The sequence below is a fragment of the Pteronotus mesoamericanus genome, unplaced genomic scaffold (genome assembly GCF_021234165.1).
Source record: "Pteronotus mesoamericanus isolate MK-2021 breed Mesoamerican mustached bat unplaced genomic scaffold, CSHL_Meso_final scaffold_533, whole genome shotgun sequence".
NCBI classification, from domain to species: Eukaryota; Metazoa; Chordata; class Mammalia; order Chiroptera; family Mormoopidae; genus Pteronotus; species Pteronotus mesoamericanus.
The window spans coordinates 4,735,329-4,763,219 of NW_026555320.1; the positions used below are offsets into that span (position 1 = coordinate 4,735,329).

At 42.0% G+C, this 27,891-nt stretch overlaps 1 protein-coding gene across 5 annotated transcripts in view; it reads left to right on the top strand.

The window, feature by feature from the left end:
- RBM6 (RNA binding motif protein 6) overlaps positions 1 to 27,891 on the top strand; it is an 85,060-nt gene that overhangs the window by 23,856 nt on the left and 33,313 nt on the right. For 3 of the 5 annotated variants that reach the window (XM_054594621.1, XM_054594622.1, XM_054594623.1), the window contains one exon: positions 14,519 to 14,592. The exons of the other annotated variants lie outside the window; for them this stretch is intronic. In XM_054594621.1, coding sequence (XP_054450596.1) covers positions 14,519 to 14,592 — 74 coding nt within the window. The remainder of the gene's footprint in view (positions 1 to 14,518; positions 14,593 to 27,891) is intronic. 5 annotated transcript variants of the gene reach the window in all.

Below are 27,891 nucleotides of genomic sequence, written 5' to 3' on the forward strand. Positions count from 1 at the left end.
GTTTGGTTGTTTTCTGTTTTTGCTTTTGCGCATGTCTCATACACATTTTCTTGAGTCGCTGTTTTCTTTTGGAACTAAAGTAGAATTAATTATAGGCTGCAGTTGCTTTTTAACTGTAATAGGTCAATAACCTCAGCTCTGATCTTGTTTTACAAACTGCTTTCATTAAGTATTGGTATGTTTAGGAAAGGAAAGATGTCTTGATATTTAAATAACAGCAATTTAAACTCTTTTGTACTTATTGACTGTCTATTTTATTGTCAGGATTTATTAGAAGAATAAAACTTAATGTTAATGTATAGGATCCACAAAGGAAGTTCTTAAATTTGTTGGCTGTGGTAGCTATTAGAATCGTAACTGGCCAACCAAAGATGTTGGTACACATGTGAAATCATTCAGGACGTTGGTTAAAAAATATATATACCTTCAGGAAATGCAATCTTTTCTTGGCATTTTATTATATGAAGTGATAATGTATTAAACATATACATATAAATGCATATTTGTATTAAATATATATTTCTGTTTTTTTAAAACAAAAGGATTGGATTACCAGTCCCATGTTATCCATATTACATCTCTGCGGCAAGTAGAGTGAACTTTTAAAAATACCAGTTAGATCATGTTACTCCCATGCCTAAAATCCTCTCATGGCTTTCCATGTTACTTGGAAGAAATTCCCAACTCCTTGTCCTGCGTGAGCTGGCCCTGGGCTGTTGGACCTCATCCTGTACTGCTCTCTGCCTTTCTTGTTATGCTCGAGCCGTACTGGCCTCTTCCCTAGGCCTCAACCGGTGCGGACTGTTCTCTGTCGGGGCCTTTGCACTGCTCCTCCTTTGGGTCCTCGCTTGTCTTCTGGAGTTTAGTTCTTGGCTTCAGTTTCATTTCTCAGAGGCTTTACCTCACCATCCCAATCTATCACTCCTCAGTTGGTTTAAATTATATCCTAGACAGGATCTCTCATTGATATTTTCTCAGTGGTTTTGTGAGTCTTATTCCTCCCACTAGAGAGTTGGCTTCATAGAGCTGGACTGTTGTTTGTCTTGGTCCATCCGGTTTCCTGCGCGCTCTGCCTGGCACCGCCAGGTTCCCAGTGCACATGGGATGGGTGTGGAGCAGCTGTGATCTCTTCTGAGGTGCGGAGCAATGAAGGGCGGTTGAGTGTCCCAGCGGTGCTGTCTCCTGTGTCTGCTGAAGAATATGTCTTGAAACAATCAAGTGTTCTGAGAACTTTAACATTTGCTTTTTTTTTTTTTTTAAAGATTTTATTTATTTATTTTTAGAGACGGGGGAAGGGAGAGAGAAAGGGAGAGAAACATTGATGTCTGATAGAAACATTGACTGGTTATCTCTCGCATGCCCCCAGCCAGGGACCTGGCCCGCAACTCAGGCATGTGGCCTGACCGGGAATCAAACCGGTGACCTATCAGTTCACAGGCCAACACTCAATTCACTGAGCCACACTACCCAGGGCAGCATTTATTTTTCAAAAGATTGTGTGTGGATTTCATTAGAAAAGGTGATTTTGTAAATGGCAGTCAATTTTTTACGGCTGTATGATAACCTGCAAAGACCACGCAGGACGTATATTGTTCATAAGTGGGTTGTTGAGGGATAGAGTTCATGCTTTAGTTGATGTAATGGGAAGCCAGTCTGTAACAGAGAGATTAATGCCTGTTTACTACTCTAGTAATTAACAATTGAATTTTTGTCTCACTTTTAGAGTTGTGTAAGTACAAGATCACAACTGTGTTCCAGAATCTACAGGGTCAGATGAGTTTATAAATTTTTCTGAATATGGAAAGGCAGTGCAGTACATAGATCAGATATGAATTATGTCCTTCCAGTGGGATATATGTCAGACATAATATTTCTGCAGCAAATGGATGACTAACCTCACTAAGAGGACTACAAAAAGACTATAAAGAGACTTAGTATAGTGGAGGTCAGGTCGGGGTTTGTCTCCAGATGACTTCACTGAAATTTACCAAAAATCTTGATATTTAAGAGTTTTTTTTTTTAATTTTGGAGTTACATGTAAGGGATTGTGAACCTACATATGTCATGTATATTGAGTTTTTCTTTTGCCATTTTCAAAAATATCATAACCCCCTTTGTTGTAAATTACCTTGAGTTACATGATTATATTCCTGGGAAAGTATCAGGAGTGAAAGGTCTTTTGGTGACCGGACAGACACACTGTTGTATATACATACAATGGAATACTTCTCAACAATGAAAATGAAGAAACTACTCATGCATGCAACAACATGGATGAATCTCATAGGCATTATGCTGAGTGAAAGTGACTACTCAAAAAGTTCCACACTGACATAAAAATAAATGAAGTACTGATACATGCTATACCTTGGGTGAGCCTTGAAAGCTTGCTAAGTGAAAGGATCCAGACACAAAGGACCACATATTGTATGATTCCATTTGTGTATGACACCCGAATAGCGAAGCTATAGGGAAAATAAGTAGATGGGCGGGTTGGTAGTTTGGTAGCTGACGGGCTGGAGAAGAGGGAAACGGGGAGTGACTGCTCAGTGAGCCTGGGGTTTCCTTTTGGGGTGAAAAAATGTTCTAGAACTAGATGGCAGTGATGGTCGTGTACTATTGTGAATATACTTTAATGCCACAGACTTTTACACTTTAAAACCGTCCATTTCACCTTATATGCATTTGATCATAATTATTACTATTTTTTATTTTTATAAGAAAGTTTATTTAGAAAGTCACAGAGGTAGAAGTGAGCCACAGAAGACATGGGCTTAGGAAACAAGTTACAGGGGCAAAAGAAGGGTCCTTGGAGTTTAGAAGAGAGAAGGGTAAAGGTAACGGTGCGGGGGGAGGGGAGGGCAGGGGACGTTGGAAAGGTGTGGCTGTGCTCCCGAGGGGGAGAGTGTGCTGGTCGTAATTTTTAAAAGAGACAACATACAGTATGATTTCATTTATATGGCATCCTGAAAGTCCTGATGGTAGGACTAGAGAACAGTAGTCGTCAGGGTGTTGGGGGAGGCGTAGACTGTAAAGTGGAAGTGGGAGGGGATTTGGGGGCATAATTGAACTTATATACATTGATTGTGGAAGTGGTGCATCCGTGTTAGATTCACTGAAGTTGGTAACTACTGTGGTTATGTGAGAGAATGTCCTTATTCTTAGGAAATACACACTGACCTTTTTTAGGAGTAAATGACCATGATGTATGCAGATTTCTTACGGTTTAGAAAAAAATATTTGATGTATATAGAGAAGGGAGGAAGAGAATAGTGATAAAGTACATACACAAAATGTAGCAATAGGGAAAACTGGGTAAAGTATTTGTGTTCTTTGTACTTTGCAACTTTTGTTAACTTTGAAATGATTTCCAATTAAAAATTGAAAAACTGATGTAAAGCTGATATATTTTATTTTTAAACGACCAGCAGAAATCTTGCAAGATAAAGACTACAATGAACAGCTCTGTCAACAAGCAGGCTGATAGAGCCCTGGTTCTCAAAGCGGGTCCTGGACCAGCAGTGCCATCTATGTCAGACCGTATTGGACAGGCAAATTGTCCGCCCCTTCCCCCAGCCAGAAACCTTGGGAGCGGGGCCCAGCAGTCGCTGCTCTAATGGGCCCTTCATGAGATTTTGATGTGCCCTGGATTGTGCAAACCACCGCACTAGATTGACTATCTGTTTGTATTCTTTACTCTAAAAGAGACTCACCTGTGAGTAGAGAACGCTCCCGTGATTAGGAGCCTGCCCGCCATCAGCTCCACCCTACAGAGCAGGGGTGGGAGCTGGGGCAGTTGTGTGAGGAGTCGAGCTTTGTGTTGGTGTAGGTTTGTTCTCCCAGAGGCCTTGCAGTGGCCGTGGCCCCCTCACTTCTCATAGGGTTTCTGTGCCATGTGACTGCAGACATAGGTGCTCTTGGTTTTTAGGTGAGCTTGCATGCTGTATGGTATATAAGCTTGCTCTGGTTTTTTCTCAAAGGACTTTGTGCCATTTAAGCAAAAATTATATAGTTCCTGGATTGTTTCCTAATAAGCCTCAAACGTAGAATGTAACCCTCCGTAGTAACTGAAGTGCTACAGAATTATTTTAGGACTGTTTCATTAACTAGTGTTGGCAGAGTTAGAGGTTAATGAAGTGGTGTTAGAGGGAAGAAGCAATATTGCGCTTTGAGTCCGTCAGTGTTCATATAGTGAACGGGCAGCTTCTGTTGCCCTAGGAAGGAAATTTCTTCTTAGGAGGTGAACATTGCCATCACTAGGTCACTTCGTCTCCTACCCTAGCATTTTTGTTATACTGAAAGTGATGTTGTATTAGAGATGCCCCGGACCCTCTGCATGTATTAAGGGTAGCAGGCTTATATCTTTTTATTTTTCACAATTGAAGTGGTTTGAGTTTATACCTCCATTTTGATAAAACAGAAGTGCCTTCCTTAAGAAAAGGAAGAAAAAACTCAGAGAAGATCTGTCGATTTAGAGGCAGAAATCTATCGTGAACTGGATCAATACTGATACCAACCTTACATAGTTTATGGTGTCCCAAGTGGAGCAGCCAAAGACGCAGTAGCTGAACATCATTTAGAAAAATAAATCAGAGCTGAACAATGCACACATTTTGTAGTATTTTTGGCATTTACAGACTAGACAAGGGACTATTTTTAGTTCTTAGGAAAACATTGACCATCAGCTAATCAGAAAATAACACATTTACCTGTCACATCTCTAAAACTGCAGAAGGTGTTGTTTTCAACCAGGACTCTTATTAGGTGTGATATCATACTTGGGGAGAATGGTTACAGGTAAGCCTTAAGGAAAGGTGGCTGAGCTGTAAAAATGAGAATGTCTGGGAAGCCAAGAGGCACTTTTCTGGGCCGGGTGAATCTTGCGGAGACGGGGTGAACCCTGTGGCTGATGGGGATAGCACAGCCAGGGAAGAGTCCGCTGACGCTGTGATAGAGGGGTCAGGTGGGCCTGGGGGAGGTGCTGGAACTAGGGTTAATTTTAGTCATCTTTGTAATTACTTGGGGTTTGCCTTATTTCATTTTTTTAAAAAGAGATTTTATTTATTTTTAGAGAGAAGGGAAGAGAGAGGAAGGGAGAGAAACATCGGTGTGTAGTTGCCTCTCTTGCACCCCCTACTGGGGACCTGGCCCGCGACCCAGGCATGTGCCCAGAGTGGGAGTCGAACTGGCAACGCTTTGGTTTTCAGGCCAGCGATCAACCCACTGAGCCACACCAGCCAGACTATTTATTTAATTTTTAAAGTTTTCTACCCCACAAGACTTCGAGTAGATGATTCTGTTAGAGAATATGGTATTTTGTGATCCTTACCCTCATTTTAAGGGATCACTTTAGGATTACTGGTTTAACTTAAGTATAAAATAGCCTTTTTTCTTTTGGATAGTTAACTTCCCTGACATTTGAGATGAAACTCACTTTCTATTCTGGGAGCTGACTCATTCAATTTAAACCCCTTTGTTGAAACCTCTTAGGTTAGCAAGGATGGCTAGTCGTAGTTTGCAGCCTTGGTATGGGAGTTTTAATATGATTGCTGACTTTTACTGGGCTCCCCACATGCTACCTTTTTTGGGGGGTTTTGGGTATAGAGTTCCATTCTGGATCTGAGAATGGGACAACCTCACAAGGCATCACTTCATTCAGAGATAGGGACCACCAGCTTGGTGTTTTTTGGTGGGTGGGCTATGTAGCCTTGGAGGTCTATACCTAAACCACACATAACACCTGGAGGTCGAGCAGGTAGCTGTTTTGAGAATATATCAATAGCATGACAGCGATGAGTTGATGCCATAATTGGCAGGCTGTCCTCTTTCCCCAGAGCTATTTAGCTGAGATGAAGTTTGCCTCACTGAGTTGGGGAAGGTGTTTGGATTATATTTACAGCACTCTGTCAGTTCTCTGCCTGAGTTCCTTGCTCTTCTCTAGGTCGAATTCCTTTTGGTTTCTGTAGTCCTTACTTGTCTCTTTGGCCACATGCTCAGGTGGCTTTGGCGCTGTCTTCCAGGTTGTACGAGGCTGTATGGGGCTTCCTGTGCCTTTTGGTGGTTAGAAGACCTCACTGAAGAGTCTCCTGCAATGAAGTAGCAAGAATAAAGGGATCATTAGTCAGTCTGAGAGTACAGGAGCCTGCTTGACTCCCAGCTTCAGTCCAGGGAGGAAAAGTCATTTATATAGTTGCCTTCAATGGGCAGCAGATAGAAGCCATCCATAAAAACTATTTACAAGATTTAAAAATACATTGACTTCTGCCCTGGCTGTTGTGGCTCAGTGGCCTGCGAACCAAAAGGTCACCTGTTCAATTCCCAGTCAGGGCACATGCCTTGGTTGTAGGCCAGGTCCTTGGTTGGGGCGTGAGAGAGGCACCTGATTTCTTTCTCCCTCTCTCCTGAAATGAATAAATAAAATATTTTTTAAAAAATATATTGACTTCTTCCTTTCAGTTTCCCCTTGCATCGGAACACCGGATCTGTGCTTTCCCTTTCTAGCTTACATTCTCTACCTTCAGAATGTAAATTAAGGCAGTTTTTACCTGCTTCTATGTTTCTTGCTCATTAGGCTGTCACTTACGTTTTCTATCTGATCTGGATACAAGCCTTTTTGGAACTGTAGTAATGGTGGCACAGGTTTGGGAATGTACCACTGAACTGAACACTTTTAAAAGGTGCATTTTTTGGTATGTGAATTATATGTTAGTTTTAAAAAATACACCTTTTTGAAAATTGGTTGACAAGTCATAAAAGTCAATTTCTTAAAAGTATTTTATGAGTATAGAGAACATTTACAGAGTTTCAGCACAGATGTTAGTGGTCTCTAACTGATACTTATACCTTTCTTGTAGAGTTCAGTAATTGTTCCTAGTCTCAGTTAATGCTATACATAAAATAAGTTATTGTGTTTTCATCTTCTTAAATAAAATAGCCCTCTGTAATCTTAAAAGACTTAAAATTCATTCTTTGATGTTACCTGCCAAAGGCAGGGTGGGGCAAAAGTAGGTTTACAGTTATGAGTATGCAAAACACAGAGTTTATTCTTATATTATTTATTATTGTATTATTTTCCATATGAGCAGCTGTAAAACTACTTTTGCCCCATTCTGTATGTGGCTCATTCATCCAGCCAATACGTATGAGTGTTGAAATGCAGAGAATATGCTGGTGAACACAAACAATGCAACCTTTGACTGTAAAGGGCTTCAGTTTTTGTGGGAAATGGGTATGGGTTCTGTATTCTTCTTCTAAATAGGCCACAATATCTTGTAACTCAGTTTTTATAAAGGAATCTGGGAGTGCTCACACATCATGGGTTCTTTTTGGCTGAAAGTTTGAAGAATTTACTACTCTGGATAACTTGATGAAAAGTGTTTGGTGACTTCTAATCATAAAGTCACTAGAGAATGACAAGAAGAGGACTTTTAGAGGCAACTTAAAGAAGTGTAACGTCTAAAGGAATGCTTGGAGGTAATCATTGGTCAGAGAATAATTGTTAGTGATGTCCTGAGTTTTAGGTGAAATAAAGAGAAAGCAGGGCTCTTCATGGGTGTTAGAGGAGGTGATTACACTGGAGGAAGAGAAAAATGCATAGAGACTGACCGGGCTTTTTTGTGTGCTCTCTGGAAGGTTCTTGTACCTCTGTTCCAGTGCATATTTTTGTTTTTTAAAAAAATTATTTTAAAATTAAATTTATTGGGGTAACATTAGTTAATAACAAATTCCAGGTGCGTGACTCTATAATGTGACTTCTGTGTACTCTGTTGTGGAGTCCCACCCCAAGTTTAGGAAAGAGTATTTTTGACCTCTAAAATGTATTTGGGTTATAAGAACTGATAAATTCCTAGAGAGAAAGGTCTTGGTTGTTTCAGTCTCATATTGGGGACGCTTCTCTATCATTTCGTCCTATGAAAAGAGGGCTGCTTCGCCGTTGGAGTTTTTAAATGATCAGAAGCACTTTGAGATGTTTTGAGTGATCTGAAACCATCTCATAATGTATCTTAGGGACCATGATGGGGAAATGGTAATATTTCATTTATGGCACTTAGTCCCATTGAAAGGATGTTAGTTTTGCTATGTATTTTCTCTTTTTTTGGTTTTGTTGGGCCTCCGTTTTTTTAACCACTATTTTAAAAACTGATCTGACCTGGAAAGAGAAAATAGAGATATTCCTCAGCTTGATCTTTGTCTTTTGCAGTTCATTCCTTTGCTTTAGGGGCAGACGGAGCAGGACAAACAAAACAACTTCTTTGCTCTGTATCTAATTTGAATGCCCACATGTGCTTTTTGCGTTTATCAGAGGTGAACTTTGTTATCTTAATTATCAAATGCACGTTAGAAAATCGCATGTTGCAAGAGCTGGGTGGTTGGGGGGTGGCTGTGGATTAGCACCTGATAGCTCTGCTGAGGTAAAGTGACTAGATAATGTCACTTGAAACAGTGAATCATCCCTGGCTGGTGTGGCTCAGTGGATTGGGCGCCAGCCTGTGAACCCAAAGGTCACTGGTTTGATTCCCAGTCAGGGCATATGCTGGGCTGCAGGCCAGGTATGATCTTGCAAGAGGCAATAGATCATATATCTCTCACACACTGATGTTTCTCTCCCTCTTTTTCTCCCTCCCTTCTCCTGTCTCTAAAGTAAATAAATAAAATCTTTAAAACAACAACCAAACAGTGAATCAGATGTTCCTGAATGATGGTGACAGCGTAGAAAAGTCAGTATTTAGTATGGCTTCATTAGGTTCTTCCTAGTAACCTATCCACCAGATTGGTGCCATAGACTAACTGATTTCCTGCCTTTGCTTGCCTTTAAGTCAAGGAAGAAAATATTAATCATGTTATCTTATATCACACACCATGCTATAAAAATTCCTGGCAGCAATGTAGAATGTGTGTGAACTGATGGTTAAATAGTATTTGCCTAAATATTGAGAAGTGTTTCTTCAGCCCTAAAGTATATAAAGTTAACATGTATGTAGAAACACTGGATATAAAACATTGGATGGGTAGAACCTCCCAAGAAGTTTTGCAGAAAATGGTACTGTCAGACTTAATTTTAGTTTCTTTTTATTTTTTACTTTAAAAAAAAAAAAGATTTTATTTATTTATTTTTACACAGAGGGGAAGGGAGGGAGGAAGAGGGAGAGAAACATCAGTGTGTGGTTGCCTCTCATGCGCCCCCAACTGGGGACCTGGCCTGCAACCCAGGCACATGCCCTGACTGGGAATCGAACGAGCAACCAAGTGGTTGTCCTATAATTCAGTTCAGTTCGGACACTAACTACCCAGAGTTAGCATCAGACTCCATAGATTTAAGTGCTCAGTTCTATAAAACCGCCCCTACCACAGATGCCAGTCACACATACCAGATCCCCAGATGACCACAGTTCTGTTGGAGGTCCTCACATTCCTCCTTCAGGTTTGATAATTTGCTACAGTGGCTCACAAGATTCAGGGAAACGAACAGTTTATAATAAAGGACCAGGTGAAGAGGTGCAGAGGCACATGGGCCTGGAAAGGACCTGGAATGTGGATTTCTTCTCCATCCTGGAAGCTTTCCAAATTCCATCACTTAGAGGTTTTTATGGAGGTTCCATTATGCAAGCATTATTGACTTAAGTCATTGCCATTGATCATTGGCTCAATCTGCCCTTTCCCCTCCCTGGAAGGTGGGGACCGAGATTGAAAGTTCCAGGCTTCTAATCAGTGCTCGGCTTTTCTGATGCCCAGAGTCCATCCCAGAGCTATCTGCCAAGAGTCACCTCATTAGAACAGAAGACACTTGTATCACTCTTATCACTTAGGAAATTACAAGGAACTCTGCTAAAAAACTGGAACAAAGACCAAATATCTTTTGATGATACCACAGATCATCACAGATGGGGACCCCCAAACTGGATCTGGTTGGTTCCGACACCTTCAGTTGGGCATCAGTTCGCTGCCAGGGGACATAGATGGCCTAGGCTTGCGCTCTGGTCAAGGCGAGTCTCACAAAACGCCTCTTGTCTGACCTGTCTCTGGATGCCAGCCCACTTCTGGAGTAGATGGGGGCTGGGCCAGTGTGGTCTGCGCGCATCCTGACCAGCTTCGAGCCTCGAAGCCCCTGTCTTTGTGGAACCTTCCCCAAGCGCCCTCGAACAGTGGTATGTTGTTCTTTTTTTTTGCCCTACGGCTAAGGCAGTGGGTAAAATGTTTATGGGCCATATTTTTCATCCCATTCAAAATGAAAATAGCTTTGTATCCTTTGGGAGAAGCAGAATATTCTTAGCATACATTAGAAATTAGCACGGAAATTCATCAGCGGGAAGATTTTAGCTGCAGCACAGAGACAGCTGTCTGGCAGTGCTGTGTACCAGAAGCACGAGGGCACTGTAATGCGTTATCTCCTGTGCCCCTGGAACCGCGCCCCCCGCCCCTGACAAAGGAGTTACTATCATTGCCGCTTGGAATATGGGATAACCCAGGCCTAGAGGGAAGTGGCTTGACCGAGAGCATGTGGTGAGTTAGTTGTAGCTTCTGCCTATGCACAGAACTATAGAGATGATTTTTCCCGTGTGTCGCTCCAGTGAATATAACTCATCGCAGTTGACGAGACATCATTGACTGAGTGCCATTGTGCGCCAGGTGTTATGCTTGTGTTGGGGATACAGGAACGGAAAGAAGACCTCATCCCCGGATCTGGGACCTCTCTGGCTCTGTGATCATCTCTGTGTGTGGGCAGTTTGCTGCAGCAGTTGGTGTTCCTCCTCTTTTGGATGATCCTTTTGCCATGCCTGCACCATCTTTCCTGCCACGCTGCAGTGTTTTTAGCCGGGGAAGAAAGCCAACCTGCGAGAGTGCCTCTCTTACTCCTCATGGCTGCTCTGTAGGTTTTTTGTTTGTTTTGAAGTGATCAAAAGTTGGACAAGATCATTGGCTCTGTGAAAATTTATTGTTCCTAGATAAGCAAGCCCTAGGAATGTAACGTACAACATGGTGACTGTAGTTAACAGTCCTGTAGTGTGTGTCTGAATGTTGTTGAGAGAGTAGATCTTTAAAGTTCTCATCACAAGGAAAAAAGTTAGAACCATGTGTGGTGATGGATGTTAATTAAATTTATCATGGTGATCATTCTGCTATATACACATATATCAAACTATGTTGTACAATGTTGTTTGTCAATTACAGCTAAATTTTTTTTAAAAAAATCCTTTTTTCAACTTATGTAGCATCTTCAGATGGTCAATGCCTATCTACTTGTTATAGCTTTTTTTAAAAAAGATTTTATTTATTTATTTTTAAAGAGAAGGGAGGGAGAAAGAGGGAGAGAAACATTGATGTGTGAGAGATACATCAGTCAGTTGCCTCTCACGTGCTCCAGCTGAGGACCTGACCTGCAACCGAGGCATGTGCCCTGACTGGGAATTGAAACCGCAAGCTTTTCGTTTGCAGGCTGGCACTCAATCCACTGAGCCACCCCAGCCAGGGCATCTCCTTGTCATACCTCTTATTAGAATGAGCTCTCTGAGGACAGGGGCGCTCCCCTCCACTGTGCTCGGAAAGCATCGTTACTGTCAGTGAAATCAAAATGAATTGAATAACGGTGAGAATTTTCTAACAGTGTACCCTGGTCCCAGAGAACCGTCATGGAGGAAGTGGCCCTAAGGTTAATTTTGGGCTTTGAAAACTACTTAAAAATAGAAACCAAAAAAAAAAAATTTTTTTTTTAAATTTAAATAACCAGTTGGTGCAGATGGTGAACTAAATAAAAGAGAACCATAATGGCAGCTTTCAAAAATTTACCAAATAATCATCAGTGCATATCTTTCTTGTTTCCTCTGTTTTACTATAAACCAGCAAGTCATATGCATAGTTGAAGGGAGGAGAATTGAAAGTGCGTATAAGATGTCAGAGTGATAGATTTCATGTGGGCCAAATGGTAGTTTGACATATAAATCAAAGTTAATATCATCAGTTTGAATCTGGACTGCCTGGGTTTGAAGCCTGGTATTGCTACTTACCATTGGTGATTTTGAGCAAATCACTATTCCTTTTCTCCTTGCTTCTCCCTGGGTAAAATGTGGGTGGTAATACTTGCCTCGTAGGACAGTCTTGTGAGGATTCAATTAATGTATGTAAAGTATTTTGATTATAGCCTTGCAGCAGCAAATGCTATGTAAAATTACTTAGTATTATCAATTTTGTTAATTACTGAAAGTCGTCATGGTACAGCCATGAGTCTTGGACACACAAAATGCCTGGGATCGAGATTGTGTACTTTTTAAACTTCTACTATTTTTGAAGCTTTAGGCATTATAATCAAACTTTAAATTTCTGTTCTTTAATAGCTAAAGTTATGGGCATAAGAAATTGAGAGGCGCATTAGGCTGGTGAACTTAATATTCAGTCTGAAGTACATTGTCAACATACAGTATTGCAGGGTCAATGTATGAAGATGCTATTAGATACTCTTAATGTCTCCTGCAGACTGTATCTTTTCCTTCCCAGTAACTTTAGTATCTGTCCTCTAGCAAAGTATGAATTCTTGTCACAAATCCTCCTTTCTCTCTATCTGCAGATTCTGTGCGCTCCTCTGGGCCACAATAGTTAACTTCTGTAGCACAGAAATGAAAGTCAAGGCTTTTTTACCAGTTTGGTGTTCCTGTTTGCATGGTACCAGCCGTGGGTTGCTTTCCACACTCCTGGACAGTCCCTTGATGTGTTTGTGTCGCGGGCACCAACACAGTCGAGAGCATCTCTGCTTGTTCCGTGGCTCCCCTTTCTGAGTGGAGACATGCATTTGAGTGTTGGCAGTAGATATTTGGTGATAAAAGGCACCTTAGTTTTCGTACTGTTTAACAGCATTTCCCAAAAACACGCAGAGCCCTTTACACAACGCAGAATGTTTTATGTATGAGATGTGCGCTGAGTTCGATCAATAGAATCCACTTGAAAGGAATTAAATAACAAAACAATTTCCGTTGTTAATAGGATATACACAAATACACACTGTTTCTCTAAACTAGTTTCGTTTCTTCGAAGAGTTACTAATCAGAAGAGGCTGATTTTGTGGTAAGTTTAAATGGAAGTTGCAGGGGTCACTGTCAAAGCTGTGAAATCAGGTAGAGAATTGGAGATTTCCAGTAGTTTTCTTTTCTTCCTGGTCATTTCCTAAAATTCAAAGCAAGAATCAACCTATAACATTGTAACTTTTCCTGAAGAACTTGCAACATTTAACAAATCTTAGGTTATAGCTTAATAAAACATTTCAGGCCATTCATTCCACTGACAAAGAATCCAACCCATTTCACCAACTTAGATCTACTTTTTAAGTTATGTTTTCCATTGCCCTAGTTTTTTAAAAATTTAATATGATTTGATTTGATTTTTGGCCTTTGATACCTTAAATTGAGGAAAGCAGTTTCCTGTTGTTATAGATACTTTGTGCTCAGAATTGTTCTAGGTTTTGTGTTGTTGTTCTTTCCCTGAGATTTATTTCTCACCTGAACAAATCACATCTTTTTCTTGCTGTTCCAGTTGTACAGTGTCGCCCCCTAAAGGTGCGCTTCCTTATCCCGTGAGGCAGTGGAGGAGGCGTGGAAGCCCCTGTGGAGCATGGCGCTGGCCAGTGCCATTCTGTAGTCAGATGCGGGCCTAGCAGGGAAATGAGAGGGCGGATTGGGGTTAGGGTTCACCAGCCTGTAAATCCCATGACTTTGCCATCTCATGGGTCATGAGAACCACAGATGACACTTGATCAGGAGAAAGGTGAAGGGTCTGTTATAACGAATGGTACGTACTGTTCTTCAATGCGCGTTGATTGCTAATGACAGCTCTCTCTCCCCCAGCCTTCCCCACCTCCAGTCTTTGTGCATAAGCACAGTTTCGGACCCAGCTCTTTGTGCTTCTTTCTGCTTTTACACTTTCTTCCTTTTGTAAAGATATAGCTGGTTTATTACTTGAGTTGAAACAAGGAAAAAAGAGGAGACCTGAAATGGTCTGTCCCCTGCCAACCAGCAGCCTCCTGTGGCAGCCAAACAGAATAGTTGCCGCAGTCCATCAGCACTTCTGTCTTTGGGGGGGAGTTCCTGCTTGACAAGCAGTGGCTGTTAGTATAGCGTTGGGATAACTGCTCCTACTTCCTCTCTCGGATACTTTGTTTCCTCAGATACTTTCCTGTTCTTGTTGACTTTGTTTTTCCAGAAGATTCAGCCTGAGGTTAAAATGTTTTGGGTCCCCACTTGAACTTCCTGTGGGATTACCCTCTCCATATCATCACTGCTGAGGAGGGCAGAGGATCTTCTTGGTTAATAGAAAAGGTCATTTTTTGGAATGACTCTCGAAGTCCAGAAACATCCAGACTTTCCTTCAGTACTTTTTTCCTGTTTGGGGTAGCAGCTTTGCCTAGTATAGGGGAGGGAGGGGCTAGTTGGGAGGGCTTGTGTTTAAGGGGTTCAGAAACAGGGGATTTAAGTCTGTCTTTTGTGTTTACAAGGCACTAACACCACTCCCGTCTGTATTTAAATGCTGTCCCCAGGTTACGACTATGGCTATGTCTGCGTGGAATTTTCACTCTTGGAAGATGCCATCGGATGCATGGAGGCCAACCAGGTTGCTTTATACTTCGGTCAAATGATGCTGGAAGGATATATTTTTATGTATGGGAGGGAGGGTTTCAAATGATTAAACTTCGGAAAGGTACCAGAAATCTGCATTTGGAGCATACACCACTTTCCAACCAAAAAGCGGTTGTGAGGAGAAGGAAGCTTTAACAGAGGCTGGGAAGGTTCCTCTGGAAGAGTTGATGGGCACAGAGTGTATTTCAAAAACCAGAGCCCAGTTGTAGTTGGACTATATCCCAAAGACAATAGCTGGGGAAAAATGGACAGGCCTGGAGTGCTTCCCTGAGGAGTGTGCCTGAGATGCGGAGCCTGATGCAAAGAATGATCCTTGAGCCTCTGTGCTCTCACGAAAGCGCCTGGCGCAGGCATTCTGGGCCGGCGCTCTTACCCAGGCCTAGGGTGAGGACCGCCGAGGGCAGCTCCTGTGCCACTCGGGCGCTGCCCGCACGGCTCCTTGAGTACAAAGGCCATTGGGGAGGAGAGAGTCGTGGATGGTTTGTGTCTATTTCAATATCGTTGTTCTTTACAAATTGGAGTTTTGTACTCAAGTTCTTGGCTGCATATAGTCAAAGCTGGTGAATTGGAATCTGTACTTACCTTACATTTGAAGCACCTAGATGTACTCAGCTTGCCACTTAGATCTGCCATCTGGGTCTTTGTTTAAACCCTGCTTGGTAGTTTGGGGAAGAATTATGAAATGAATACAATCCTTCTTGTCTCGGTGTCTGCTTGGGGAAAGTTTTTTGTTTGTTTGTTTGTTGTTGTTTTTTATGGTGTCCTAGTTCCTTCAACGGTAAAGTGAAAGAAAGAAGCTTAGTGATATGGTTGATATGGTTTGATTTTTATGTACCCACTGCCTATTCATAACAGTGTGAGTGCAGCGCACCCAGAATCTTGAAAGAAGGCTCTGGTGGAGAAGAGCAGCATTGCGTGAGAGCGATTCCTCTTTTACAGCCTAAGGCCCTTTATCAGAGCTTTGTGCCCTGCAGCATGGTTCACTGCGCTGGGCCTTTTCCCTTCTTTGGCCATGTTACGGAGATGACGTCTCTACATCCTTTGAAGGAAGCAGTAATTAGAGGAAACTTGCTGTGTCCATCTCTATTGTTAGTGGTGTAAACATTGCTGGGTCCTCAGAGAACGACTGGATTAGGACCCTATCCCCTGGACAGAGTTCCTGTTGACTGATTGTTCCGTGTCCATCATTGCATCTGTCACTTAACAGACACTAATTATGTGTCAGAATCTGTGCCGCCTTCCAGTATTGGGAGAGAAGAATGAAGGTCCCAATCTGTATGCCTGCAGTTGTTTTTATTCCGACAGTCTGTCCTAATTTGTGAACTCACTTAATTCACAGTCATCTTGTCCTTACCCATGAATAGTCGTTAAGTCCTTTGCCACTGTACTGAGCAGCCCTGTGAGTGATGGAGACGTAAATGGGGAGCTGCAGCAGATGCCTTCTCTTCTGTACCTTTCTCCCAACTAACTGCTCCTCCTGAAAGGGTGTTGATTTTTATCAGAGCTATTAATCTTTGATCTTAAAAAATAAGGCAGTATTGAGCCTTAACTGCTTCTTTCTCCATCCCAACAACAACAACAAAAAACTTGTCTAAAGTATCCAGCCCCCTAAAGAGCAGTACCAAAGAGAACTAGGGCGGCTTTCTTTAAAAACAAGGTTTGTCCTTAGTCAGGGTTTCTATTAGAGCTGCCTCTGGGGAAATGTTTGTTTACACAAGCAGTATCTATCCTCTCCCCCTGACAACCCTCTCTGTGAACGCTCTTAGAGACTCCAGAGCCCTGATGAGTGATGGCTCTTGTCCTGTGAATAGGGCAGCAGAGCAAAGCAGGAGCAGGCCTGGGATTCCTCCAGGTGTGACACAGTGTTTTGCCGGGTAGGCATTCTCACGCATAGGGTACCGTGCAGGACTCTGCAGGAGTGAAGGGACGGCCCTGTCTCCTAGGACCTTATAACCTGAGGCTAAGAAAGGTTACAGAGACTGTGTGGTACTTACTGATGGATCCCATAGGGCATTCTCAAATAAACTCCAAATTTTTGTCTGTATCATTTTCGATATTCATTGGAGTTATTCCTTAATAAGACATCACCGTGTCCTTACTCAATTGACTTCCTAGGTTTTTATTCTCCCCCTGGTCGTGGGTCCAAGGGCATACTGCCAGCACAGCCACACAGCAGTTGCCTTCTGCTGAACTGCATAAGCTTCATGATCCCATCAGCATTCTTTTAATAACCTTTATTACTACTCGGGGGGTGTGGAAACCATTTTGATGGAAAATTTCTTGAGAATGGGGTCTCTACAGAAATTTGTGCATAGCGCACAAGAGAGAGAATGTAGGCTCTGCAGTTGGATGTCACTTCCCAGTGGGGTTGTCTCTGGCAAGCTCCCTAACCTCCCTCGGCCTCAGTTCCCGTTCTGAGTACCTCGTGGGGCGCTGGTGTGCACGAGGTGGGATCATATGTTCACGAGGGTCTGCTGTGTGCCAGGCACCTTTCAGCAGGCTGGAGCTGCTACAGTAAACAAGACAAACTGTATAAATTCTCTTTTAGTGCATAAGCAAGTAAACAAACTTAAAATAATATATGATAGCACTAAGTGCTGTAAAGATAATGAACAGGCTTGTATTGAGGAGATGGATGTAGGGCAGTTTTGGATGAGGTGGTCAGGGGGCCTTCCTGAGGAATGGCGTTACACTTGAGCAGTGACCGTTGGTGAATAGTAAACACGGCCAGAACATTTTGCATAGCACCTGACTGATACCTAGTAAGTATTTGAAATTAGACAGTCATCTCCTCCTCCTGTACCCTTCTCATGTCAGGTAACTTCCAGTCATAATTCTAGTAACATAAGTGTTCCTATCTGGATACTCTTTAAGGAAATGGATATGGACCAAGCTCCCAAGAACACAGCAGTTCAGAATCTTCTGCGAGACATAAGAGTGTGGGGGAAGAAGTCCTTACTCCTTCGAGTGCACAGACCAAGTGTTTATGGCAGGTGAACGTCTCCACCTGTTCATCTGTCCGCCTTCCCTCGGGCTTTGCCTGTGGACCAAATTGGCGCGGACCCGAGTCCTGCCTGCTGGCCGTCGCTGAGTAGGGTCTGTGTGCACGCGTTTGAGGGGGCCCCTATGGGATGCTTTGGGTTGAGGTTTTTATGACTCTTGATATGAAATAATTTTTATTCCTCATTGACTGATATTTATAGCCTGCCAGCTTGCTTTGTCAGATACTGTGGGTTATATTTGCCTTCACCAGGTTGTTTGAGGTGATAACCACGGTCCCTGGAGCCCTCCCCCAGGGCCTTCACCAAGGCGTCAAAGGAGGGAGCCCCTGCCGCTGTCCGGAGCCAGGCCGGCGCGTCAGGGCCTCCTGTCGCCAAGCTGGGGAAGCGATTTCTAACAGGCCTGTCCACTCAGACCTTCACCGTCTTTGTCTAGGAAGAAGTGGAAAGCCAGCAGACACTGCGAGGCAGAGCCTTTTATTCCACCCGCTGTGGGGGCAGTTCTTTATAGCAGTGTCATATACCATGGCTTTTAAAAAAATTGTAATTTAATTTAACTTTACTATTGATTCGAGAGAGAAACATCGATTTGTTGTTCCACTTACTCATGCATTCATTGGTTGATGCTTGTATGTGCCCTGATTGGGGATCGAACCCGCAACCTTGGCGTATCGGGAGTGTGCTCTAACTGTTAACTGAGCTACCTGGCCGGGGCTACCCTTAGCTTTCTTTGTTGTCTGAGTCCCCGGAGACTGAGAGTGAATGCCGTTTTGCTCGGTGTGCCATTGCACTGGGACTTGGGAGGGTGTAGGAAGCTTTGTGTCAGAGAATACTGATGGCTTCATGTCTCTGTATCTCAGCGTCCTTCCACTGGTTACCCCGTTCTGAGTACTTGGCTCTCTCAAACTGTTGCCACTTGGTCTGCAGGAATTAGCATTTCATTTTCTCAAATTTGCAGATACGATGTTTGTTACCTGTTCATATTCGGCCAAATACTCACTAAAATCCTCTTACAAAAAATGGCTCTGGGAGAAGAATTAATCTCCCTGGGATATTTTACTCACTTGCTTTAGCCTCCGTAAGTAGCCTTCTCTAGCCGGCGCTGATTGGGCTGTGTGACAATCAGCTCGACTTCATAAAGTGCAACGAAGAGGGTTCTGTTACCCCCTGCATGGGAATCCCATGAGAAGCTGGCCTTTTCTGCTGTGGAAGCATAAAGGCTGTAGAATGTCTCCAATTTTATGAAGGTGTCATTTATGTCAGTTAAGAGCGTTTGGGGTTTTGAAGATACCAGGATGGCCAGGGTGTTTCTGACAGCAAGGAAAGAAGCCACAGCTTAGGTGGGGTCTGACCTTGACTGAAAAGGAGATCACTTGGAAAGCTTATGTTTGGGGGCATGGGAAGTATAGATACTGCTAGATTTTCAGAGCATGACTGGGTTAGGGTCATCTCCGGTGGCAGAGTCCCTGTTGACTCTTCTGTGAGGCCATGATGGGAAAATGGACGAAGACCCAGTCTGTTGGACTCTTAACTCAAGTTGGAAGCAACACGACATGAAACACTTTAGTACTTAAATTGCATGCCTTCGAAGTAGCAACAACAAGAAAATCCTTATAAATTCCTGCAAAGTTGTGGTGCTGCCTACACCCTCTCCCCAAAACTGCTTCACCAAGGAGAGCGTAGCATTCTGGCCAGGGCTCAACTGTATAACTTGTGGCCTGAGTCATGCCATTCTTCCAGAAACTTCTATCTCAGTATCTCCTTCTGATTGCCCACAGTAGAAGTTTTGGGTGGAAAAGAAAGGAAATGCCTTGTAAACTTGGTAACAGTTATTGAAGATTTTTGCTCTCCAGAGAGCCAAGGTATTCAGGAGAATTAAAAATGATTGTAAGGTTTGGTGACTTGGTTATGAGTTGGGTTATCTATACCGTGGTGGAGTCTTGGCTGGGCATGAGGGAGTGTATCGTAGTTAAATGTGGACTCAAGAGGCAGACTGCCTGGAGTTGCATCCTAGCTCTGTCACCTCCTACTGTGTAACTTGGGTAGGTGGCTTCATGTCTCTGTGTCTCAGCATCCATTACCACAGCAACTTCTCATCTGACTGAAACAAGAAAGTCTTTCTTTCTTTCAAGATTTTATTTATTTATTTTTAGAGAGGGGAAGGGAGAAAGACAGGCAGAGAAACATCAATGTGTGGTTACCTCTCGTGTACCCCCAACTGAGGACCTGGCCTGCAACCCATGCTTAAGCCCTGACTGGGAATCGAACCAGCGACCCTTTGGTTTGCAGGCCGGCACTCAGTCCGCTGAGCCGCTCCAGGCAGGGCTGAAACAAGAAAGTCTTGAGTGAACAGCAACTCCAGTCTTGGCTTCCTGAAGTATATGGCTGAAAAAGGATGTGGTGTTGCCCAGGAGGGTTATTTTTGCATCAGCGATACTCCTCATTTAGCCAGTTGACAGGGATTGATTATCAGGGACTGCTTCCAGGCCTCTCTAGGAGTTTCTCCTGCCTTAGCCTTCAGATCTTAAATTCCCTCCAGAGAAAGAGCCAGAGGTACACCACACGGGGCTGGGGTATGGGCGAAGCACCTGGGCGTGTAGCCTGTGTGTGGCTTTAAAACTCTAAGCTCTAGCGGTCCTGCCCCTGGCTTTGCCAGATCTCAGACTTTCTCATGTCAATTATAAGGGGTGCTCTAAATTGGATTCAATTTAATTTTCTTGAATTTGAAAAATAAATGCTTATCATTTGGCAATGTTAAGAGGAGCTTCCAGCATGTCTCCTGTGAGGTTTATAATTATCTTTGCCTTACATGTTATGGTTCATTTCTGTGGGTTGAGGTAATTTAGTTCTTAATTTCTTCTAAATTGGAAATGTGCCCATATAGTCTAACCTTGTGCTTTGATGTCATGTCTCTTTTAACTTGTATATTTAGTTAATGCTTGACTTTTTATAAAAATGGGATTGAGCAGAGTGTTAATTTTCAGTCTTTGTGGCCTTTTGGGACTTGACTGTAGACAGTTACTGAAAAAACAGGTAGGATATATATGATTCTAATTAACTGCTCAGGGGTTATACAAAGGCACAGTTCAGTTTGTGACCTTGACTATAACTTTGGTTTGTGACTTTGTACACCTCCGGACAGTATAGGGTAAGGAGCGCAGGTAGGTTTAGAATTCTAGCTTCATCACTTCCTGGCCCTTTTGTAACATCTGAATGTGCTTCCTCATCTATAAAATGGAGGGACACTCATTGTACCCTCCTCGGAGCAGTTGTGAGGTCAGCGTAGTGATATGTGTGAAGTGCCGGGGACATGGGCTAGCATGTGGCGTGTGCTCAGCAGTAACAGTGGTTCTAGAACAGTGGACCCTGCTTGGTGGCCCTCCCTTTCCTTAGCTGCTTAACCGCCTCTTGGGAATCCGAGACGCCTGCAAAGTGGTGGCAATGCTTTGGGGACCACTAGGTCTTTGGTGGCCGGTTTGCATGGCATGTTGCCCATGGTCTTTCCCATGACACTGGGATGTCTGGACTGAAAGGGAAAGAGCCCGTCCTGATAGCATCTGAGGGACGCACACGCGGCACCCAGGCACAGGAGGGCAGAGGGCCATGGCCGTTCCGGCACTTCCGTGGCGAAGAGCCTTATTGATTTCTGATCGTTCTTTCATCACAGAATTTCCTCAGGTGATAGGTGGCATTGAATGCGAGGCATCTTCTCCATCTGAGCCGAACTTGCAGATTATTATAGTATAATAAAGTGTCTCATTCTCCACTGGACCAAGTGTTCAGGTGTTGTCATTCTACCCTCTAGCTCAATTTATATATGAGCTACATATGTATTACATGTAATAAAATGTAATGTGTACAATATGTCCATACCGGTATTTCTTATTAAGAATATTGATGGTATGACTTGGATGATCATGGATAAGTTTATCTGGATTAATGATTATTTTTACCCTCACATGGTGAGAATAATAATGCTAATGTTGTATACTAATGATAATATATTTTACCAAAATCTGTGGTCACGTGAAATTTGTGTTTAATCGGCATAAATACTGTTTCCAGGGGACAATATATAGGAGCAAAAGAAGTCTATTGCAGAAGGTAGATTATTGGTTGCCCAAGACCAGGCACTTGGGGAGAGCGAGGAGGAAGCTCAGGGTAATGGATGGGCTCTCTTTGGAGGATGGTGAGGCCTCTCTTTCTGTCTTCCCCAGAGGCCCCTTTCCAGCAGCACTGACGTTGTCACGTTTGACCTCCAGCACGAGGGAATACAGGAGTTCTTTATTAAGAAAAAAAAAATTACAGTCCTGGCTGGTGTGGCTCAGTGGATTGAGTGCTGGCTTGTGAACCAAAGGGTCGCCAGTTCGATTCCCAGTCAGGACTCATGCCTGGGTTGTAGGCCAGGTCCCTGGCAGGGGGCGCGTGAGAGGCAACACACATTGATATTTCTCTGCCTGTCTTTCTCCCTTTCCCCTCTCTAAAAATAAATAAATAAAATCTTTAAAAAAAATTACTGAGATAATGTATGCATCATAAAATACACCCATTTTAAGTGTATAACTCAAAAATTATTTTGTAAATTTACAAAGTTGTGCAACCATCATTGTAATTCAGTTTTAGACATCTTCATTACTCTGATAAGATTCCTGTTCGGGGATTTTTTTTTTTAATGATATCAAACTTAAAAGTTGTGCAAATAGCACAAAGAATCACTGTGTGCTTTGCCCAGATTCCCCAAATGTTAACTTTTTACTGCGTTTGAATGCAAAGATTCTTTTCCCTAATTCATTTTTTCAATTGTATTGTTTCTCATTACCATTTACCCGCCTCATACCCTCTTCACCTTCCCCCGCCCTGCGCTGCCCCAGCAAGGATGCAGAGATTTATGAATAGTAATGATCCCTGCTCTTGAAAAGAGGCACCGTTTAACTTGTCCTCTCACTACACCCTCCTTTGGTAGCTGGAGGTAGGTACTCTTCTGGCAGGCTGAGAAGGTGCTCTGGGAGGTGATTAGGTCTTAGAGAGCTATCTTGTCAACCCTCCCAAGACGGTCCCCTGCTGGGCAGGGGCTGAGGGTGGGGTTAGGGGGATGGGAAATAGGGCCAGAATCAAATCTCCCATTCCCGGGCACGGTGAGGTTTTAGTCTGACTTTTCAGAGAACCAACGAATGTGTTCCCCCCAGGAGGGAGGTGGATTTGGATGCCTGATACACAGAGAGAGACTACACGCTAGTCAATATTAGACCAAGAAGGAATAGCAGCCAAGGGAAAGGGAGCAAGCACTACTGGCCTGATGATCTTTTTTTGTAAGACAGTGGTTCTTAAAAGTGGGGGAGAAGAAAGGGGAGGCAATTTTGAGAACCTCTCCCTTCCTTCCCAACCACTGGACATTTAGGGACATTTCTGGTTGTCAGTACTGGCATCTAGTAGGTAGAAGCCAGGGATGACGGTAAATATCCTACAATGCACAGGGCAGCCCCATAATGAAAAATTATTGGGCCCAAATGTCGATAGTGCTAAGGTTGAGAAACCCTGATGTAAGAGGACAAGAGATGTGGCTAGCCACAGGACAGCCTGGCCTGCCGTGGGCTGTCTCTTAACGCGGAATCTCTGTCCTCGCCTGCCTTCTGGTCCTGGCAGGCTGGGGAGGGGTGGGCGGCATTAGGAGTGCAGAGCAGGCGCTCACCCGCCTCCTGCTCACCCCTTAGACTTCAGTCACAAGCTTAACCTTGACATAGGAGCTTCAGAAGGGGACCCATTTGATGTATTGACCAGAATTATTAGAAGCAGCCTGAGATATGACTGAGGTATACTGTTATAGGCCAGCAGACATGCCTGTTGGACATGGGGCAGGGGGGGAATCAGCAGATTACACATTTGATGGGAGCTACTGGAAAAACCAAACAAGTTATAATTTCTCTAAACAGATATATTTAACATGTCAGATAGTTTTCCAGGGAATATTTAAAATGTGGGTGCCGACCTTTCATACAAAGTCAATGTCCGTCTTTGGAAGAATAGACATTATTTCATTCAGAGTTGATCTGGATTCACTAACCTGGTTGTAGTCACATTATAGTGACGCTTCTTGAAAAAGAAAAAGGGATGAGAAGTAAATTTTTACATCAATACGAAGATCATCCTACTTGATTTAGAGATCTAAAACTTCTCAGTAGCCCTGGCCGGTTTAGCTCAGTTGGTGCATCATCCTATAGACCAAAAGGTTGTGGGTTCAATTCCTGGTCAAGGCACATACCCAGGTTGCGAGTTCAGTCCCCAGTTGGGGTGTGTACCCCGGTCTGGGTGCATATGAAAAGGCAACCAACCAATGTTTTTCACATCAATGTTTCTCTCTCTCTCTCTCTCTCTCTCTCTCTCTCTCTCTGTCTCTCAAAGCAAAGAAAAAAAAATGTCCTCAAGTGAGGATAAAAATTTTTAAAAAAACTTCTCAATATACTACCATTTCAACAGAAAATATTTCAAGAAAAATACTGAAAGAATTTATAACCCTTCTTAGGAAATGGCAGAATGCCTATCTTAATCTCCATATTAGTGTTTGGAATACTTTACAACTGTCTCCAATGAGAGAAATCTCAGGATACAGCGTTAGAATATGCCTAATAGCCATATGTAACATTAAAAAAACTGTGGGTACTGATTTTTAAAGCCATTGGTTATAGTGTATCACACATTTGAAGTATTTCTGGATATCTTTTCATTTGGCTTTTTTTTTAACTTTCAATTTTTTTTTTTTTTTTTTTTGAGAGAGGAAGGAAGAGAGAGAGAGAGAGAGAGAGAGAGAGAGAGAGAAACAGCAATTCATTGTTTCACTTAATTTATGCGTTTATTGCTTGCTGCTTATATGAGCCTTGACCGGGAATCGAATCCGCAACCTTGGCATATTGGGATGCTGCTCTAACCATTTGGTTTTATTTTTGAAGAAAGTTTCACGGAATCACATAAGTTTCACAGAATCACATAACTGAGTCCCACATGATGACCTAGTTCCTGAGATTAAACTCAAAGATACACATGTTATCTTAATAAAACAGCACTTTACTGCAAACGGGACCTACACTACTATGTAATACTAATTGCTCTGTCTGGAAATGTTGGAAGTAACTCGTTTTAACTTTCGTTAACATGGTGGATACTAACACATCCTATGTGCACGGCCCTAGGCTAGGTGGTACACATTTATTAATAAAATGGACAAGACTCCTAGTGTGCTAGTGGGACAAGATTGTTAAAAGTTTTTAAATTTTTAAATTTTTCGGGATAATTTCAGACTTTAAACGGGGTATAAAAATAGTAGAAAAATACCGAATACCATTCACTCTACATTTCATAGAACAGTCATCAAAATCAGGAAGTTAATTTAGCATTGTTATGATATTATTTAATCTACAGAACTTTGTCTGATTTTGCCAGTCATCTACTAATGTCCTTTTTCTGGTTTAGGATACAGTCCAGGATTACATGGTATATTTAGCTGTCGTATCTTTTTTTTTTTCTCTGACAGTTTCTCATTCTTTCTTGAGCTTTCATGACTTCAACATGTCAGAAGAGTATTGGCGAATGTTTTTTGGGACATTTTAAAATTTGGATTCGTCTATTTCCTTGTGATTAAATTCAGGCTATACATTTTTGGCAAGAACTCTACAGAAGTGGTTTGATATCTTTTTGGATACGTACATGATCAGGTAGCATGTGGTTTTGTTCCACCACTAGTGATGTTAACTTAGAAGACGACTTGGTTAAAGTAGTGTTTGTCAGATTTTTCCACTGTGAAACTTATTTTAGGTATAGTTTATTAATTATAATTAGTAAGTGTCTTGTGGGGACAAACTTTGAGGTATTTCCCAACTTACCCCTTTTCATTTAAGCATCCATTGATTATTCTGTATATAACATTTATTACTCTGGGGCTTGTCTATCAGTAATATTTCCATCATTCCGTATACATTTGTTAGAATTCTACTATAATGAAAAGTGGCCCCTTCTCCCTTATTTTTATTTCGTGAACAGAACTAAAAATACATGGTATATACAAACATGTGTATCTGCCTCACTCTGTGTGTGTGTGTAAAACTGTGATTTCACAGTGGCTCCAACCCCTGTCCAGCACCACAGAGCTCCTTCTGACGTTACCCCGTTCCTTAATTGAAATTCCTTTTGCTAACAATGAAAATCCTAGCTCCATCATCCACAATATACTTACTTATTTGCTCAGTCCTAGAATATACATAAAGTAGTGTCAGAATTGTTAATTCATACCTTGTGAAAAACCGTGTGATTGGTATTCATTCTACTATAGTAAATGAGGAAAACACAAGTTAAAAGAAAAAGTTAACATCTCTAGTAATCTCTGTATTGCTGTTATTATTATTTTTAAATTAATGGATATTCTTCCTCTTACATAGACTTTGTATTTTTAGAGCAGTTTTAAGTTCACTGAAAAAAAAAAATTAAGCACGAAGTACAGAGAATTCCCATACACCCACCCCATTCCCCACCACGACACTCAGCTTTCCTTACCATCCTGTGGGGTGTATTTGTTACAGCCAGTGACTCCACAGTGAGACTTCACTATCAACCAAAGTCCATAGTTTGCATGAGGCTTCGCTCTTGGTGGTGCACATTCTTTGGGTTTGGACAAAGTTATAATGACACGTATGTGCAATGGCACTGTAGTATCATACAGAGAAGTGTCACAGCCCGGAACATCCCCTGTGCTCCACGACTCCTCCTCTTCTCCCGCCACACCTCTAGCAATCACTGATCTTTTTACTGTCTCTGTAGTTTTTTCCTAGAATGTCATATAGTTGGAATCATACAGTATGTAGTCTTTTTAAATTGGCTTCTGCAACATAGTTATATGCATTTAATAGTGATTGATTTCTTTTAGTTAGTACAATAATATGCATTTAAGATTCCTTCGTGTCTTTTCACGACTTTTTGTTCTTTTCTCTCTCTCTGTTTAAACCTTTGAATAATGTTCCATTGTCTCAATGGACCACAGTTTATTTACCCATTCAGCTACTGAAGGACATCTTGGTTCCTTCCAAATTTTGGTAATTATGAGTGAGGTGCTATAAAATACATCTATGTGCAGGTTTTTGTGTGGACGTAAGTTTTCAACTTCTTTGGGTAAATACCAAGGAGCATGGTTGCTGGATTGCGTGGTAAGAAGACTATGTTTTGTTCTGAAAGAAACTGCCAGACTGTCCTCTAAAGTGGCTGGATCGTTTGCCATCCCCACCAGCAGTGAGTGGGAGTTCCTATTGCTCCACATCTTCATCAGCATTTGATGTTGTCAATGTGTGGGATTTTGGCCATTCTAGTAAGAGTATAGTGGTATCTTGTTTTAATTTATACTTTGTTGATGACATGTTTGCCAACTATCGGGTATTTTCTCCCTGATGTTCTCGTCTGTTCCTAGTTTGCTGAATGGGTGTTAGATTTTGTCCAGTGCTTTTTTTTAATTTTTTTTTTGGGGGGGCATCTATTGATATAATCATATGATTTTGATTTATTTAGCCTGTTAATGTGATGGGTAACATCAGTTGATTTTTGAAAGTTGAACCATTCTTGCATACCGGGAATAAATCTCAGTTGCTTAATGTATATAATTCTTTTAATATATTGTTGAATTCAATTTGCTAATACTTTGTTGTAGATTTTTACATCTGTGTTCATAGGAGATACTGGTTTGTAGTTCTTTTCTTATAACATCTTAGTCTAGTTTTAGTATTAAGATCATGCCTTCCTTATGAATGAGTTAGGAAACTCTTCCCTCTACTTTTAGTTTCTGGAAGAGATTGTAGAAAATTTGTGTGATTGCTTTGTTAATTGTTTAGTAGGCTTAATTGGTGCACCAATCTGAACCTGGTGCTTTCCGTTTTGGAATATTATTAATTACGGGCCCAATTTTTAAAAATAGATACAGGACTATCCATATTGTTTTTTTCTTTTTGTATGAGCTTTGGCAGAATTGTTTTTCTAAGAATTGGCCTTTTTCATCTAGGCTATCAAATTTGTGGGCATAGAATTGTTCATAATCTTTTTAATATTCTTAAAATCAGTAGTGATAGCCCCTATTTTGTTCTCCATGTTAGTAATGTATCTTTTCTTTTTTTTTTTTCTTAGTTATCTGTAATGCTCCAAAGTATATTTTACCATGATTTAACTAGTTCTTCATTTGACATTTTATGGTTATTTTATTAAACAATGCTGTGATGAATATCCTTGTAGAGATCCTTAATTACCTC